The sequence below is a fragment of the Prionailurus viverrinus genome, chromosome A2, assembly GCF_022837055.1.
Source record: "Prionailurus viverrinus isolate Anna chromosome A2, UM_Priviv_1.0, whole genome shotgun sequence".
Lineage (NCBI taxonomy): Eukaryota > Metazoa > Chordata > Mammalia > Carnivora > Felidae > Prionailurus > Prionailurus viverrinus.
Window position 1 is genome coordinate 82,456,690 of NC_062562.1, and position 19,524 is coordinate 82,476,213.

The 19,524-nt window shown below is 40.6% G+C and overlaps 1 protein-coding gene and 1 long non-coding RNA gene across 8 annotated transcripts in view; one reads left to right on the plus strand and one right to left on the minus strand.

The window, feature by feature from the left end:
- The window catches only part of LOC125152700 (uncharacterized), a 154,116-nt gene extending 137,058 nt beyond the window's left edge, over positions 1–17,058 (minus strand). For 2 of the 7 annotated variants that reach the window (XR_007147282.1, XR_007147279.1), the window contains exons 1-3: positions 16,572–17,053; positions 14,680–14,874; positions 365–546 (exon numbers count right to left, since the gene is read on the minus strand). This is a non-coding gene — a long non-coding RNA (uncharacterized LOC125152700). Of the gene's footprint in view, positions 1–364; positions 547–14,679; positions 14,875–16,571 lie in introns of all 7 variants that reach the window. The other 5 variants (XR_007147284.1, XR_007147280.1, XR_007147285.1 and 2 more) reach the window with 5 other exon arrangements.
- Positions 17,059–17,193: 135 nt separating this feature from the next.
- Positions 17,194–19,524, plus strand: part of RSBN1L (round spermatid basic protein 1 like) — a 67,457-nt gene continuing 65,126 nt past the window's right edge. Inside the window, exon 1 of the mRNA XM_047834834.1 lies at positions 17,194–17,794. Within this exon, the coding sequence (XP_047690790.1) occupies positions 17,230–17,794 (565 nt within the window). The 5' untranslated portion in view covers positions 17,194–17,229. The remainder of the gene's footprint in view (positions 17,795–19,524) is intronic.

Below are 19,524 nucleotides of genomic sequence, written 5' to 3' on the forward strand. Positions count from 1 at the left end.
CGGGGAAAGGGGCAGAGAGAGACGGAGATACAGAATCAGAAGCAGGCTCCAGGCTTTGAGCTGTCAGCACAGAGTCTAATGCAGGGCTCAAACTCATGAGCTGTGAGATGATGACATGAATGAAGTCAGATGCTTAACCAACTGGGCCACCTAGGTGCCCTAAAATAAGTTATTAAATATAGAAAATGAATAAAGACAGGACATATGTAGTTTGGACTCTTAAGCATATACCAATTCTTCCATGGCTCTCATTCTCTAACTGGGGTCTCCAAACTTTTCGACCATGCACCATGTATTAGTTTCAAAGGCCACCATAACAAAGTACCATAAACTAGATGGCTTAAACAAGAGAAAATTGTCTCACAGTTTTGGAGGCTAGAATCCGAGATCAAGGTGTCAGCACCACCTGTTCCTTCTGAGGGCAGTGAGGGAAAGATCTGTTTCATGCTTCTCCCATAGCTTCTGATGATATGCTGGCCACCTTGGAGTTCTCTGGCTTGTAGAAGCATCAGTCCAACATCTGCCTCCATCTTCATGTGGCGTGATCTATTTTATAAGGACACCAGTTATACTGGATTAGAGGCCCACACTACTCTGGTGTGATCTTAACTAATTACATCTGCAAGTACCCTATTTCCAAACAAAGTCATATTCTGAGATACTAGGGGTTAGAACTTCAACATGAATTTTGGGGAACACAATTCAATCTGTAACACACCATAATACATGTACATTTATTTATACACTATTCACATCCAGTACTGCATTAAGAATTATATACATTATAACCCCTATTTAAGTTTATTTATTTACTATTTTGAGAGAGAGAGCAGTGGAGGGGCAGAGAGAGAGGGAGAGAGAGAGAAAATCACAAAAAGGCTCCATGCTGTCAGCACAGAGCCTGATGTGGGCCTTAAACTCACGAACTGAGATCATGACTTGAGCTGAAACCGAGAGTCAGATGCCTAATCAACTTGAGTCACCCAGGCGCCCCCTATAACCCCTATTTAATTGGAAATTTGAAAAAGATAAGGCAAAGGTAAATATACATGAAGTAGAGGCACCTGGGTGGCTCAGCTGGTTGCGTGTCTGACTCTTGGTTTTGGTTCAGGTCACAATCTCACGGTTTTAGGAGTTCACGCCCCATGTTGGGCTCTGTGCTGGCATGATGGAGCCTGCTTGGGCTTCTCTCTCTCTCCCTCTCTCTGCCCTCCCCTGCTTGTGCTGTTTCTGTTTCTCTCAAAATAAATAAGTAAACTTAAAAATATATACACATAACTAGTAATATTTTCTTTCTGACTCCTGACAGATTGCCTTGCACACTCCCTAGATTACAGACATCTCACCAATTTCAAGGATAAAATCAAGCTCTTTGGCTTAAAACATCCAACCTTCCACCATCTGCCCTCTGCTTACTTCACCTGCCTCGTCTCCTGTCACCCCCAACATATCTGGCATTGCAACCAGTCTGAACTATGTGCAATTTCCCACATGCGCTAGGCTCATTCTCGCTTCAACAACTCTGCACATGCTGTTTCCTATTTCTGGAATGCCCTCATTCTCTTCGCTTCCTGTAAACACACAGTGAACTCCCAATCATTTTCTAAAACTCAGCTCAAATGTCATCTCCTTTGGGAAGCTTTCACTGAATGCTCTAGGCAGCATGAAGCACTTTCTCAGTGTGTGTAGTACCTCGTTCCTATCTCTATCATGGAAAATCTGTTTACATATACATGTTAGGCTGAACTGGTATTTGACCATTTTTGACCTAAAAAAAGCAATTTCATATGGTTCAACTTAACATTTCAGTAGATGACAAGTCCATTGAGAGCAGGAAGCATGTTTTACTCATTTTTATATTTTTAGTGACTAAAATGAAGTTAGGCATAGAGTAAGTACTTAATATGTTTCCTGAACTTAAGGAAAGACTTACTTTAAAACCACAAACATCCTGCATTCAGATATTTCTTCTCAAGAATGGGATAAGTATTGACTTGGTGCCTCCCATAAGAATAACTATTGGTTTAAGCTTCATTGCTTTTATTTAGTTTAACAGTATTTTATTTTTTTAAAAAAAATTCTTTTAAACGTGTATTTATTTTTGAGAGACAAGAGAGACAGAGCATGAGGAGGGGGAGGGGCAGAGAGAGAGGGAGACACAAAATCCGAAGCAGGGTCCAGGCTCTGAGCTGTCAGCATAGAGCCTGACACGGGGCACGAACCCATGAACTGCGAGATCATGACCTGAGCAGAAGTCAGTTGCTTAACCGACGGAGCCACCCAGGCGCCCCTAGTTTAACGGTATTTTAAACCATTTTTCCCTGCTTTGGCATTTATATGTGTGGCAAAAATCTCTTCAAAATAGACTTTTAACTTAAAAAAAAAAAGAGAAATAGCAGGAAGAAGCTACCTGAGTATTGTTTTATAACCAACATCAAAGTATTTAATGATTTTACTTTCAAAGTATTTGTATGCTAAATGAAGAGATTAGTTGTGTGAAATGAATATATCATTTTAAATTCAAACAATTTATTAGTAAGAACAAAAGTAAATCTAATTTCAAATTTCAAATTGTGCCTATTATTACTTGGTTTGTGAGAAAGCTGTGATAACTGCAATAGTGTTTAAGTATTACATGAGAGTTAAAATGCAAACGAGTCTTGTATGGCAAGCAGAACTATTCAGTTAAAGTCAGGAAGAAGCACCTGGTGAACCCCATGAGCAATTAGAAGGAAGTGAAACACAGTTACATGAACATTTTTCACTCTTCCTCATTTAAGCCCTTAAGTTAATAAGATGTGTTCAATGACTCCAACATGCCAAGGCAGTCGTGAGCAAAACCTTTCACAATCTGGCTCTAGCCCATTTGAGAGACTCCTCTCCTTTTATGGCACTTTGTGTCCTTTATACTTAACTACAATGAAGTTCTTACAGAGAATAGCATATTGAACATGTCATTCCTTATCTTTTTCCAAATGCTCCTTCCTCAGCCTCAAGAGTCCTTCTCCGTCTTCTTTGCTTACTAATCTTTAATTCTGCTTGAATATTCTCTTTTCCATCCAGAGCTGTTGATCTGCCTTTTCTATTTTCAATGTATATATTTCATGCTACCACTGCATTACTTTAATGACAGTGCTATAATTTAGGTTATGTCTGTTTTCTCAATTATATCGTCATGGTGTCCTGGGTCCATACAGATACTCACTACTGTTTGTTGTATGAATAAATGAATAAGAAATGAGAGAAGAGTCTTGAATAATGAAGCATCAACGAAAGGCTTATTGGAAACAGATCTTGTGACTAGATAGTAAGGTTTGCTCCATGAGGACAGACAGGGACCACGTCTGCCTTGTCTACTGCTATATTCCCAGAACTTAGCCTACTGTTGGGTAGCAAGTGGATGTTTAGTAAGTATTTGCTAACTTGGGGCACCTGGTGACTCTTGATCTTGGGGTTGTGAGTTTGAGCCTCATGTTGGGTATAGAGATTACTTAAACAAAAACAGAAAAAAATAAGTACCTGCTAACTACTTAATGCATATGGACAATAAAAAGCAGGCTATCTAATAATTAGTTGAAAATAAACTGAAAAGGGGAATTCATAATAGGTAGTAAGAAAAGCAAGCACCTCTAGCATAAGTCGTAGTATATCAAGGAATAAAGAAACTGTAGAAAGTAATAACATCACTGAATAGCAAAAAAATTTTGGGGGTGCCTGGGTGGCTCAGTTGGTTAAACGGCCAACTGCAGCTCAGGTCATGATCTTGGGGTCCATGAGTTCGAGCCCTGCATCAGGCTCTGTGCTGACAGCTTGGTGGCTGGAGCCTGCTTTGGATTCTGTGTCTCCCTCTCTCTCTCTGCTCCTCCCCTGCTTGTGCTCTATCTCTGTCTCTCAAAAATAAATGTTAAAAAACTTAGAAAAAAAGTTTTTAATTACTAAAATCTCTCATCATAAACATGAGAGATTATCCTGGGAGGCAGAAGAGTTAATGTGAGTTGAGATAAATATGATTTGTATTTTCAATTATCTATACAGCAGTAATTGGCATTATTAGTATCCCAATAGAAATAAAAATAATGATGTCCTCTGCATCTTTAAAAAATCTGTATCATTTGCCACTAACGTATTTATATTTTTCTGTTTAATGCCTCTACCTGGAGTATCAGAAATAGTATTTAATCCCCAAACTAAGTTATTTATTGATTTATAAGCACTATACATTATGACTGTATACCTGTAGTTATATTGATGCTGCATTACTTTAGGCTTATTTTCCTATGATAATCATTGAAGCACTTCCCTTGGTATTTAGACCTTTTGTGCCTCTAATAGCTATGCCTATGTGCTGACAGTTCACGGTGAAGAAGAAGAGACTCAACATCTATACTCCCCACACTTGTGACCTGTATCAAGGTGATGAGCCAGGCACACTGCTAGTATTTGTGAACTCAAATGGCAAGATTAAGACTTCAAGACCAATTCCACCCAAGTTACAATAACTTTACAAAAAGAAAGTTTATCCACTTTGGCCATTGGACTCGTCCATCTCTGTTGACAAGGATGGATATGGCAAACTTTGACCCGAGGCTTTGTGCCTTGGTATTCAAGGTTTCCAGGTACCAGATTTGTACCTTTTTTTTCCATCCTCTTCACTAATAGATGTTAAAACTCCCAGTGACAATAGTCTAGAACTTAGTATTTTTTAGGCATTAAAATCGAATATAGAGAAAAGACCAACAATAAAATCCTAAGAATAGGAATTACAGGGGTGTCTGACCGGTTCAGTCAGTGGAGTGGGAGACTTGATGTAAGCATTATGAGTTTGAGTCCAATGTTGGGTGCGGAGATTACTTAAAAATAAGTTCTTAAAAAAAAAAAAGAATAGGAATTACAATACAGCTTGAGTTAGATTTAAAAGTTAACTTAAAAAGTGGTTATTTATTTGATGGTTCTTTAGTATAGCTGTTTAATTATACATCTATTTTTGAATCAAATGGTATAGAAATAGTTATTCATCTGATGAGAATCAAGAGCCAGCACTTGAATCTAAGGCAAGATACATGTTACTTCATGGCTCTGTACAAATTATACAAAAAAGCTTTTCAAAGTAAAATCTGTAAAACTGAAATAATGAAATGATAACTTTGTGACAGTCATAGCTTCATAATTCCCTGGTTCTAGGAGCAGTGTTTGCACAAAACTGTTGTCTTCTAACTGTGGGTCATCCCCCTTGCCCCTTGGAATCTGTTAGACTTGCTTCACGATGTTCAGGTTACCCAGACTTTCTCTGGGCAACTGAATTATAAATTTTCTCTAAAAGCTGGAGCCAGGGGCGCCTGGGTAGCTCAGTCAGTTAAGCATCTGACTTCAGATCAGGTCATGAGCTCATGGTTTGTGAGTTCGAGACCCATGTCAGGCTCTGTGCTGACAGTTCGGAGCCTGGAGACTGCTTCAGATTCTGTGTCTCCTTCTCTCTCTGACTCATCCCCTGCTCATGCTCTGTGTGTGTGTGTGTGTGTGTGTGTGTGTGTGTGTGTGTGTGTGTCTCTCTCTCAAAAATAAACATTAGAAAATAAATAAATAAATAAATAAATAAAAATAATAAAATAAAATAAAATAAAATAAAAGCTGAGGCCACTGTTTCTATAGGTCTGTTGGTCTTTCTTACTCTCTCCCACTCTCACTCCTTCCCCTAGTAGTAATGCTGGCCTATTCTTTTCTGGGAGATAAAAAAGCACCAGTACCCTAAGAAACATGGTACCTTTTTTGAATGCCCATTTTCAGAATATAGCAATTTAATTAACTGAAACTTCTAAAAAGGTCTGGTAAATGTTTGAATTTAAAATCTGATGCTTTAGGGGCACGTAGGTAGCTCAGTCAGTTAGGTGGCCGACTTCGGTCAGGTCATTATCTCACAGTTCCTGAATTCATGGGGCTCTTTGCTGTCAGGACAGAGGCTGCTTTGGATCCTCTTTCCCCACCCCCTGCCCCTCAAAATAAATAAAATTAAAAACAATTTTTTTTTTTTGATGCTTTAAAGTTCTGCTCTCCCCTGCAAGACAGGACACATTAGAAAGAAAACTGCTTTAGAGTCAGAATGAATGTGCCATTCGAGCTCAGTTTTGAAAATTGCCTTGGAAAACTTTTTTGAAAACATGGGATAAAGTGAAATGTCCACAAACATGAGGCTTATATGAGGCACTCAGTAAATATTATCCTTCTACCCATAGTAATGGTCAGATAGTGTGGCTAAAGCTACAAAGCAGAGAACAATTATTCTGGAGGTGAAGTTTTCCTGTTCGAAAAGAAAGGAAAGGGTATGTAGTAAAGAAAATTCACAAACTGGGTATAGGATTGGTTTTTCAATCCAGATATTCTATGAGTTTATCATTTTTCTTTACACCTCTTTGCCATACCTAGGTTTCATGGTTATATTTTACCCTCTACCCACCAGTCATCAACTAAAATAGTTCCTTCTTCCCAGAGAATTGAGTGGAACGACAAAACATGCTTTTAAGAGCTTTACAACATTGAATAAGGTTCCCGTCATACATTTTATAGGCTTCCTATCCTTTTCTAAAATGATCTGATGTCCTCCCATATTAAAATTCTGGCAGCAAAATTAACTCCAGAGAGACATATTTATAGATGGTTTCTATTTACTTTATTGGCCCCTTTTACTCTTTATACCTTCTTTCTGCTTTGTGGTTCCTTCTGGCTCTTCAATGAAGCCTTTAAACAGTGGGCTACTCCCTCACTTACACTTTTCAACTTCACTTTCCTCTACTTTGCTCTCTTTCTGCTGAACTTGAGTGCATACTCAAACTGGAAAGAAGATTGTGGTTGAGCAAGTGGTTGGCTTCTATTTGTTGGAAAATGATATTACTGGTTAAGAGGTGAGAATTCAACTCATCTAAAATGTTGAATAAAAAAATATATGGATTGGAAGCTTTCAATCTTGACCATTTACTGCCCTTTTTTTTTCCCTTTATCCAAGTTCCAGGCAGGAGAGAAAGGGGAAAGGGAAAATAGGCTAAGTGTCTCTTCCCACCCTTAAAAGGCCTTCCTGAAAACCTCATCCAAAGACATCCACCATATTATTGCCATCTCCGAGAGGAAGGGAGGTTGGGAAGGTTATTTTTTCTTGTTAACCTAGGCACATTGCAAACTAAATGAAATAAAGGTTCCGGTAGTAAGGAAGAAGGGGGCAAACAAATACTAGCCATCTCTGCCACAGAAATGTTGAGTTTGAGGTGTTTTTGACATATCCATGGAAGATGCTGATTAGATAGGTCATAAACACACAGGAACAGTCAGGTCTAGAGATGTCCATTGGGGAGCTATAACTATAAAACTAATTTATTAAAGTTATGGCATGTTTGAGATTGGCCAGGAAAAATAACGTGAGAGGGAAAAAAGTGTCCTTGCATTGAAATTTCAGCGCCTCTACTATTTAATGCTTGAGAAGAAGAGGAACCTGTAAAATATTGTGAGAAGGAGCTGCATGATAAATCTGAAAAATTTTGGAGATAGCCAACTGAACTGAAAGTGGCTGCTGAATTTAACAGGTAAGTGTCCCAAATTCATCTTTTATTTTTTAAATTATTTATTTATTTGTTTTTTAAGCAATCTCTATACCCAAAGTGGGGCTTGAACTTACAACTCTAAGATCAAGAGTCACATGTTCCACTGACTGAGCCAGCTGGGCGCCCCCATCTTTTATTTAGTTATTTTGTTTGTTTGTTTGTTTTTTGAGAGAGAGAGACAGAGCGTGCAAGCAGAAGAGGGGCAGATAGAGAGGGAGACACAGAATCCAAAGCAGGCTCCAGGCCCTCAGCTGTCAGCTCAGAGCCCGATGCAGGGCTTGAACCCACGAACTGTGAGATCATGACCTGAGCCAAAGTTGGATGCTTAACTGACTGAGCCACCCAGGTGCCCCAGATCCTTTCTTTTAATTTTTTATAAAAAAAAAAAATTTAATGTTTATTTTTGAGAGAGAAAGAGAGCGCGCGTGCACAAGTGGGGCAGCGAGACAGGGAGACAAAGAATCCAAAGCAGGCTCCAGCCGTCAGCACAGAGCCCAACATGGGGCTTGAACCCAAGAACCGTGAGATCATGACTTGATCCAAAGTCAGACACTTAACCAACTGAGCCACCCAGGCACCCACCTAGATCCTTTATTTTTTAAAAAACATTTTATGTTGGATACTATTTGGTTAATAAATGCTATTTGGGTACTTTAATTCTTTCTCGTATCTCATAATAATTGAATGCCTCTTATTTATTTCTGTATGAAACACTTCTATTTACAACATATAGTATGCTTCAACCCTGGGATCTCAAATAGCTTCTTTCCTACTTCGTAAGTTCAGTGATTACAATTAGGGTGAGGGAAAGGATTTACATAATCATTACAGAGCCCAGTGTCGGTATACCAAAGAAATTGATGATGTATCTATGGTTCAGTGGGTTCTTGCCATATATGTATACATGGACTTCAAACTTGATAGAAATCTTATTTGCCAGTAGAAAGGGCAATAATGTAATATATGCAGCTTCATAAGTTTCCTTTTCTGAAGGTAAGTCCAATAGTTCTTTTAACAGGTTAGGTGTGGATAGATGCAATGTTGATCTAAAGGTTTTTTACTCCACTAGTACAACAAAAGGTTTTCAGATACACACAAAGAGACTAAGTAGCCTTAGATACTATGTTGTGTTCTAATTTAATAGAGTTCTTTTTGAAATTTATTTAGAGTTGCTTAACTCTATAATTCTGAAGACAGCTACCAAAGAATCAAAATTGACCCTCTTACTCCTGTCACTACTTCATCTATTATCTAAACATACCTTTCTTCCTAAAGGACAGAATTATAATGTGTTTTTCTTATAGCCTTGAACATCCCTGTAGGAGATATAATGCCACATAAAATCTCATGCTATAACTTGGTGTTGTTTTACTTATTCAGCTGGAGCCGTTCTGTACCTTTGGGAAAAAAGTTATACAGAATGGCATTTTAGTTGTATGAATTTTCAGTGCACGAATGTACAAATATATTAGGAAACAATTACTATTGACTGAAACCCATATGTGGACATAACTGGATTCATCAGAAAGCTAAAATTTTGACTTTTTTTGGTGGTTTTACCTTTAGACTACTATAGAACTATTCTATCATTTTCTGGTGAAAACAATTATATTGGCAAATCATAATTCAGACTGACTCACTGACTGATTTATCTATACTGATATATCCAATAAACATTTGTTGAGTGGTTAATGTATACAAGGCATTTTGTTAGATTCTACAGATACATAGGTGAATCAGAGTGAATAAAAAAAAGATATGATCTGTGTCCTATGGAGCTTACTGTTTACCGAGGGAGATGATAAAAAGTAAAGAAATAATTGTAAAGTAATTATAAACTGTGACAGGTGCTCTGAAACAGAGAGAATACTGTGATAGAGAATAATGAAAAGAGAGCCACCTTCAATTGAATGGTCAAAGATAGCCTTTAGGACACCTGCAAGAATAGAGAGTTGGGGGTGGGAGGGAGGAAGCATTCCAGGCAGGGGAAACAGCCTGGGCAAAGGGTCTCAGATAGGAATGGGCATGATTAAGGAAAAGAGAGAAAGCTAGTGTGGCTAATGCAGCATGAGTGGAGTGTGGCATGCGATCTTCAACCATCTTTTCACATGGTATTAAGGTAGAAATCAAAATCCTAAAACAACAGTCAGCAAACTATCTCTTGCAGTCAAATCTAGCCTGCTTCCTAATTTTATATAGTTTTACTGAAACATAATCACACCCATTCATTTACATGCTATCTATGGCTGTTTTTCTGCAACAAACAATATTTGCTACAAAGACCATGTGGTCTGCAAAGCCTAAAATATTTATTACTGGACTCTTTAAAAACAAATTTGCTGGCCCCTGTACTAGACGTAGACTAAATTAGAACTGATGACATGGTAGCTGAAAAGGTCAGGCTTTCTTAAAGCAAAGAACCACTCTTTACAAGCAATAACTCAAGTCAGAAAGACACATAAAGATGAGCAGGTCAATGTGGTAGAAGCAGGGCTTTGAGATGTCCAAGCCAGATTGGTAGAAGAGATGTCTTTAAGGTTAATATGGGGTTTTATAAAGCACAAAGACCTTCAGCCAAGGGTGTCAGGAACCTGGACAAGGCCAGAGGATAGTGTACTGGCACAGTGAAAATATAGTTCAGCTCAGGAATACTGGAGGGCATCATGTATACAGAAGCCAGATTCTAAGAGGTGCAGCAGGCAGCTCTAAGCTCTGCTAACAAACATTATGGCTGGAAACCTGAGTATAAGTTGACTCCTGAACAATATGGGGACTAGAGGTCCTAACTGTTACCTGTGCAGTCAAAAATCCACATACAACCTTGACTCCCCAAAAACTTAACTACTAGCAGCCTACTATTGACTAGAAACCTTAACAATACCAGTAAACTAATATATATTTGGTATGTTGTTTATATTATATACCGTAATCTTATAATAAAGTAAGCTAGAAAAAATGTTACTAATAAGGAAAATATTTGTAGCCCTGTACTATGGTTATTGAAAAAAATCCACGTATAAGTGGACCCATGTAGTTGACATTTATGTCATTCAAGGGCCAAATGCATTTACTTAGCATCTATTTCAGCAATTGACAAAGGTAGGGTTGTGCATTAACAAACAAAACTCTCAAAACCTACCTTACCCAAACTAAGCTGTTCTTTTCTAGATCAGAAGTCACACTGGGTTACACGCCTGATAAGTTTTGTTTGGCTCACACAGCTTCTTAGGAAACTTCACATTAAAAAAATCTAGATATCTAGCAAGTAGGCCCACTGCATTTCCATACGGAAATATCAGTTAGAGCTGAGAAGCAAATGTACCTTGTAGATAAGGCAAGTATTCTTAGTTTTCCACAGTCCTCACCACTTCTTACTAGATAACATTCAGCTTGCCTTATTTTTATTATTTTTGAATGTACCAAGACCATCTGGCATTCAAGTTTGTAGCCCCAGGTTCCCATCTTACCATAAAGATCACAAACCTGCACTTTACACAGGTCTTTTCAATATACATTTATTGAGCACTGACCATCCCAGATACTATGCACACAAATATAAATACTGCATTATCTCTGTCATAGAGGAGCTCACAGGCTAAAAGCAGAGACCAATGATCCTATGTAGAATGATGATGGCACAAAGGGATGCTCAATTCTCACTGACCAGTCAGGAAGCACCGCCAAGGGAGATATTTAAACTAAATCTGAAAGGGCAAGCAGAGCTTTATTACTGTATTCCAGGCAGAGGAAACAGAATGCACATGGCGACAGGGAGTGCAACTCTTTTAGCAATTACACATAATTCAGAATAGATGAAAGAGAGGGAAGCTGTAAGAGAGTTAGAAAGATAGTGGTGGGGTTATATATCAAGAATGGCTCCTATCTACACTAAAAAGTGACTTTTATTTCATATGCAAAAGAGAATTCCTGAAGAGACTGAAGGATAATTGAGTTTACATTTTAAAGGTTTTTTTTTTTTTTTTTAATTTACTTATTCTTGAGAGAGAGAGAGAGAGAGAGAGAGAGAGAGCGCGCGAGAGAGAGCGAGCGCATGAGCAGGGGAGGGGCAGAGAGAGAGACGGAGGGAGAGAATCCCAAGCAGGCTCTGCACTGTCAGCATGGACCCCAACGCAGGGTTCCAACTCACAAACCATGAGATCATGACCTGGGGCAAAATCAAGAGTCGGACATTTAATTAACTGAGCCACTTAGGCACCTCCAGATTTACATTTTAGAAATACAATTTGGTAGCAACATGGAGCATAGTTTAGAAGATGCCAGACTGAACGCAGACAGACCAGTTCGTAAGGAAATCACTGACAAAACCCAAGATGGCTTGAGGCCTGAAGGCAAGAAGCAGCAGCAAGAATGAAGAGGAACTGGCTAGAGACAGTGACCCACTGAATGTGGAGGAGGAGGGAAAAAAGAAGTCAAAGATTCCCAAGTTTGTAGCTTGAATGGTAAGGAATGTAGGAGATGACACAGGGGAGGATGGGAATGGGTGGTATGAACTCAGAGGTATTTGTGGCCACACTGGTGGCTATGTCCGCTTGGCATCTGGGTAAGAGTCAGTAATCAGATCCAAGGTTAAGGCAGGTGGGAAGTTGGGAACTGTCAGCATTTGTGAGCGATCAGAAGACACTGTGATGCATACTATCACAAAGAAGTGTGCAAAGTGAGATCAAGAGCAGGGACATATGCCAAACACTTAAATGGAAAAGAGGGAACAATGCTCAGGCCGGCTACAGAAGAGCAAGTATAGACGTTGCCAGCAGCATGGAGAGGAAGAGAATTAGAGTGTGAGGAACTGAGGTGTTAGTAAATGTTTGCTACCAATTACATACTATAGACTCTAGGCTGGAGAGTGAAGAAAGTATAGAAAGGATGGATTAGTATAGGGCTTCCAGATTTACTGAGAAAATTAAAAAGGGGCATCTAGTTAAGCTTGAATTTCAGATAAACAAAGAATATTTTTGGGGTGCCTGGGTGGCTCAGTCGGTTAAGCATCTGACTTCAGCTCATTTCATGATCACACAGTTCGTGGGTTTGAGTCCCGTGTTGGGCTCTGTGCTGACAGCTTGGAGCCTGGAGCCTGCTTCAGATTTTGTGTCTCCCTCTCTCTTTGACCCTCCCCTGCTCGTACTCTGTATCTCTCTCTCTCTCAAAAATAAATAAACATTAAGAAAAAAAATTAGGGGCACCAGGATGGCTCAGTGGGTTAAACATCTGACTTCAGCTCAGGTCATGATCTCATGGTTCATGAGCTTAAGCCCTGTGTTGGGCTCTGTGTGGAAAGCTCAGGGCCTGGAGCTTGCTTCAGATTCTGTGTCTCCCTCTCTCTCTGCCCCTCCCCTTGCACTCCATCTCTCAAAAATAAATAAACATTAAAAAAAAATTTTTTTTAATTAAAAAAAGATTATCTTTTTAGTATAAATACATTCCAAATTATGTAGGGGGATACTTATATTAAAAATTTATTCATTGTTTACCTGAAATCCAAATTTAACTGGGTGTCCTATATTTTATTTGGCAATCATAATTAGGTAAAAAAGAAAGATCTAGAGTCTGGGAGTACTCCTGAGGTCAAAGGGAAGGGTATGGTATAGAGGAATGAGGAACCTGAATATTAAAACACTGTAGTTTAGGATTTCAGAGATGGAAGAGTGATGAAAAGGATCAGGAAAGGGCTATGTTGTGACTGAAACAGAATGGAAATGCAAGTCCTAGAAGAAACACTGAGGCAAGAATATTGGATGGCTCATTAGTGTGGACACTGAGGTCAGTTAAAATGTTGGCTGAAGGGTACAGGGCATGAACATAAGCAAAATATCAAAATCTTCATTAAGTGTGGCAAAATGACCAGGAAGTCAGTGAAGGATGATACAGCCATACCACAAAAATCTGATAGGAGGGAGGGATTTTGACATGACTTTGAAAGACTACTAACAACCTGAAATTCTGTGAGAGGGACAGAGAGAATCTTAAGCAGGCTCAAGACCAGTGTGGAGTCTTGATGTGAGATCATGACCTGAGTTGAAATTAAGAGTCGGACACTTAACTGACTGAGCCACTCAGGCGCCCTGAGAAGAAACAACTTTCAAATGTACAGGCTGTGTCCTCAAGGTTTCAAACAAGATGGAGAAGCAGGGTATATGGGGTATGTTTTCAACAGAGCTTGTTATAGAGGAGAGAATGAAAAGGTGTGGGAAAGATTATCAGTGAGTTGATAATAACAACGAAAAGCAGAAGAAATGGGGATAAAAAGAACAGGAACAAACAAGGAATCTAGTCTTGATGGGGAAGAAAAGGTAGGCTTTCTAAACAAGTGAGAATTGGCTTAAGTTGAGATCCAAAGGAAGTGATTTCTCACCAGCATCTCATGTTCATCAGGTCCAAGGTCAGGAAGTAGTCCAAACTTGTCCCTTTTCCAATGTTTCCTAGCTCAGTGAATGGTACTACTGTCCATCAAGTCATGCAGGTTAGAAATAATGGAGGTATTCATGATATCTTGCCTCCATTATGCTCATTATCCAAACGATCACAGAAGCATCAGGAAAGGAGAGAAGCTTTCCACACAGTGGAAACATATGTGATATTCTTAGGTTGAAAGATAGCATGGTGCATTTTAGAAACTAAAGAGCTTTTACCTTGATACAGAAGAAAGTACTAAATCATGATGTGTCTTGTAGGTCACATTAAGGATTTGCTCTTTATCCTAAAAGCAATGGAAGCCACTGGCAGGTGTGAAGCAAGGAAAGAGACATTACCAAATTTAGGTTTTGAAAAGAGCATTCTGGGTAGAATGGAGAACAGATTTGAGAAAACAAGAATATAGGGAAATCACAACAAAGGTCAGTGTGGTTATCCTGGTGCGAGGGGGCAGTACTTGAATAGGGTACCAACAATGGGCATGGAGAAAAGTGGATGGTTTCAGTAAGGCAGCAGAGATTAAGCCAACAGGAATTGGTGACAGTGATGGGAATTCTCTCCTAATATTATAAGGAATGATCTAGTTGAAAGAGAATGGTTGATTACACAGGAAAGAAAACAGTTAATTGAATGCTGATAACAGTAATAGTGCAAACTGAATTACCTGGAAGGATCTTCCTCCAATTGCAAAGTGTAAGGAGTCCATGAGATCAGGGGACCATGTGTGCCCAGATCAGGGGGCAGACAGAGCTGTGCTGATTAGACATCACTATTTGCAGGAAGTGAAGGATGTGGACGTAAGCTTGGACATGTTGAATGCACACATGCAAGGTTTCTTCTGGTGTGGTAAGTGAAGAAGCTGGGAATGGGAAGAGAATGGGATGCATCTGAGAATGCTAGAAATATGAGAGTTCTAAATTTAAACCTGGCCTTCCAGATCATTATTTCAGTAGATACATCATGTATTAGAATAGAATACATTTTTTTTTTAAGATTTTATTTTTTAGATAATCTCTACACCCAATGTGGGGCTCGAACTTAAAACCCTGAGATCAAGAGTTGCATGCTGCACTGACTGAGTCAGCCAGGTGCCCCAGAATATTTTTTTTATAATAGTTTGTTATCTTGATTTATAACTTAAATGTTAAGACACATGGTACGTGAGCCTCTGAGCCACATTTGCCCAGGCTCTGCAAATTTAAGGTTAGGACTGATAAGAGTGCATAATAGTATAAAAGACTATATATAGTGCAAGCAGAAAAAAATTCCTGAAGGTGAGAGTACATCGTAGGTGAGAGTACATCGTAGCTGGGCCCTTACAAAGTTAGACATCCTAGACTTCTATGTGGGAGATGAGAAAATAAATGGCACAAGTTTCCAATTACCATATTACCATACACAAGAGACACATTTATGCGCTTGGAAGGTCAACAATTAAGAAGCTACTCTAGGGTGCCTGGGTGGCTCAGTCAGTTAAGCATCTGACTTCAGGTCGTGATCTCACAGTTTGTGAGTTAGAGCCCCGCGTCAGGTTCTGTGCTGACAGCTCAGAGCCTGGAGCCTGCTCGGATTCTGTGTCTTCTCCTGTCTCTGCCCCTCCCATGCTCATGCTCTGTCTCTCAATAATAAATAAACATTAAAAAAAAATTTTTTTTTAAATAAAAAAAAGAAGCTACTCTAATTGTAATGGTTTCAGTGTGACTTTGTAAAGCTTCTTGCATATGGCAGAAGTTTAGAGCATGGAAGAGACCTTAGTGATCATGTAATTGAATTTATTCCGCTAAAACAGAGGCTCTGACAGATGAAGCATTGTGACGGAGGTCACAAAGCTAGTTAGTAGCTGATGATTTTCAGCCCCATCCTCTTAGTCTGCTTTTCCACCAATGTACCTTTTCGTGAATACATATGCTGACAATCAATTGCAACCACTAAGTTTTCACTTTCTTTCACTGATATGTATTAAAGGAAGTAAATACTTTGATTATTTTAAAAATCTGACGCACCTAAAAAAAGGACCACTATTAAATGTTGACTCCAAAGTATTCTAAACAAACAAAAAAGGGAAAACAAAAAATTCCAATTTCATACGGTCACAAGAAATGATAATCCTGGAAAGTTACTTTTAACTGTTTTCCAGAAAGTTACAGGTAACTTGGGGCTCCTTTTAAGACTTAAGAATATTCTCCGACTGCTCATTTCCTGATTTGACTTTTATTTTTGCGTCTGTTCCTTTGACTTGTTAATCTCCTGTGAGACCTCAGAGTTAAATTAAAATCTTACTCCTCGCCTCGGTTGCAACTGTACTACTGTACCTCATCTCCCCCAATTCCTTATCTTCTAAGCTAGAAATCAAAACACACGCTTATAAAACATCGAACACTCAGGATGCTAACCACTATTTTACAGTTAAAAAATTTTTTTTTGCCTTTCAAACATCAATAAATATCGCTAACGGATTTTTCTTAGCAAGTTTCATTTATAACAACTGCAATAAAATTAAGATCTTTACGGGTGTATCATAAAAGTTTAAAAGAAAATTTCTCCAGGGGGTCTTACCTTCAAGCTCGGAAGAAATCCGAAAGTTCTGGGTTTGCAGGAAGTTATCTCCCTCAAAGCATTAGAGCTGACGATCTTAGCAACAGTAACAAATCTTGTCAGGACACCAAGTGATTTTTGGTCCCTCCCATCCAACTGCCTAACAGAAGGAAGGACTTGATTCCGCACACAATTTTCTCCTCTGAGCTAAGCATCTGCGAAACTCGGATTTCTGAGAGCGAAGAGAAAGGGAGGGACCAAAGGGACCCCAAGGCAAAAAGGAAGAGAAAGTGATACAAAAAAAGTCGTCGAAACAGAGTCGAGTGCGACCTGGCGGGGGCAGATTTGGGGGTCCATTCCGAACACTCACGGGGCACCAGAGTTCACGCTGGCGACAAGTGGAAGACCCTCCCCTCACCGCAAGCTCCGCCACTAAGCCGCGCCCAGAGGAGCTGTGACCTCCAAAACGGGTCCGTTTGGCGATCCTGCCTCTTCGGCTCCAGATTCGCGCCTTTGGTTGGCTCCCAGAGGGATCCCTCAGCATGGTTCGTCCAATGGAGGGCTTCGCCGGTGGCCCGTCCGCTCCGCCCCTCCCCCGCCCCTCGCCCGCCCCTCGCTGAGGGCCCGCCCCTGCCCCGCGCCCGGGAGCCGAGGAGAGTAAATACAACAGGAGCGCAAAATGGCGGAGCCGCCGAGCCCCGTGCACGGCGCTGCCGCTGCCGTCTCGGAGAAAGAACCGTTTGGCAAATTGCAGCCCCCATTCCGGGACCCACCAGGTCCTCTGTCGGCCAAGAAGGTCCGGACTGAGGAGAAGAAGGCGCCGAGGAGACTGAACGGAGAAGGGAGCAGCGGCGGGAACAGCAGGCAGCTGCAGCCGCTGGCGGCACCTTCGCCTCAGAGCTATGGCAGCCCTGCGTCTTGGAGCTTTCCCGGTCTGTCTGCTGCCTCCTCCCCGTCCTCTGCTCGGAGCAGTTTCTCTTTTTCCGCTGGCACCGCGGTCCCTTCGTCAGCCTCTGCTTCCTCATCTCAGCCGGTGCCGCGCAAACTGCTGGTCCCTCCTACGCTGCTGCACGCTCAGCCTCACCATCTCTTGCTCCCGGCCGCCACCTCCTCGGCCAACGCCAAGCCGCGCCGACCCAAGGAGAAGCGAGAGAAGGAAAGGAGGAGGCACGGCCTCGGCGGGGCAGGCGAGGCCAGCGGGGCCGCCCGGGAGGAGAACGGGGAGGTGAAGCCGCTGCCGCGAGGTGGGTGCTGGCGCTGGGAGGGGGAGGGGAGGGCGCCCCGGGTCCCCGCGTCCCCGCCACCTCCTCGCGCCCGCGGGGCCCGGGCAGGGGGAGTGTGGCGGTCGCGGGCGCCAGCCTGGAGGGGGCGGGAGGCGTCCCGTTCTCAGCGGACGGTTTTGCAGTCCCTTTGGGGACAGGAAATGGAGCCTGTAATTTCAGTTGCAGCGAGGGGAATGCCCGAAACTCTCATTTTTAAATATTGTTTCTATCTCCCAGTTAATGCGCTGAAAGATTTGTAGAATTCGGTCTAGAGTACCCGCTTAGGTGTGCTGGACTACGGAGGGAGATGGGAGGTGATGGGATCGCGAAGGGTTTGGTCTTGTAAAAGATTCTTGATTATTTAGACCGTTTAGACGTGATCGCGGAATTCGTATTTGTGACCACAGGCTCCAGCGCCAGAAAATCCTGTCAAAAAAGGGGTGTGGAGAGCATTGGCGTCAGCTGGAAGCTACCAGAGGCCCGAGCTTTTCATCCCTATTAGGGAAATGAGGTAGTGTGCAGGGCCCGAAGTGTGCTGTTTCATAAGGTACCTTCCGCACCGCTCCGTATTCTCAAGTGTTTTCTGGGGTCCTCTTTGGAATATCACCACCCTTCGGAGAGAATTTTCAGCCATATTCTTTTTTCCCGCAGCAAATGATAAAATCAGGAGCGTTGACGTTTTTTGGTCAGATCAAGTGACTGCAAAATGTTTTAACATCAGAAAATGGCAAATTCACGAGCGTCCGTTTCAGACAGGGCTAGGCAGTTTTCTTTTAAAATGTAGGCTAGCCATATAATTTTCCGAAAGTGTTTATTTAAAATAGATGGTCCTACTTATTTCGTTATTGATATATAGTGATCTGACGGTGGCACAACATGGAGACTGGTTGAAAAGTAGATTTTTATGTGATCAAAAGACTAAAGCATATAATGATGTTTATTATAAATATACATTGAAAATGTACTGTGAAAGTATCATTGTTTCTTAGGAAAAACGACATGTCAAGCAGTGTTAGCATTGCTGATCGAATTGTAGCTTGAATCATGAATAATGCTGTTTGAGTGGCAGTTTTCACAGTTTTTAAAAATGCTGCACAGGAGTATGTAGTAACGGTTACTTCTTCCCTGCTGTTTTGCTTATAGCAAAGCTTTGACATCTAAGCATAGCCATCAGGAACTCTGGCACTGAGTAAAGTTCTCTCAGTTTTGGACTGTGTTGCTTCTAGGAAAGTGGTTTTGAGGATGGAATTTATACTATTAGCTCTGGAATTTTAATATGATTAGTATTTTAAAGCTATTTTGTTTTAGTGGTTACCTTGAAAAGTTATAAGTGCCTGAAAGTCTGTGCATTTGCAGTTTGGTATTAGTTTTATTTGTGGTGTGTAAACAGTGTATTTGTTCTTTCTGAATTCTTTGAATGAGGAAGTGAATGTGGGGTATAACATTTGTCAGTGTATTGGCATGGCTGAAAATAAAGAAGTAAACATTCTTTCACAAGTCTAACTTAAAATATGGAGCATAAAAATGGCCCTTAAAATGAAATGGCTGTTAAAGAGAAATTTCTGTAGTCTTTTACGTTTAGGCTCCTCCTTTTGAAGGTCACAGCTTATATTATGCTTTATTATGAGGAATGATAGCTGCTACATTAAAATGTGGGGAACATGTTTTTCCATGATTTATGTAGGGTTTTTACATATGACTAGATGTAAACA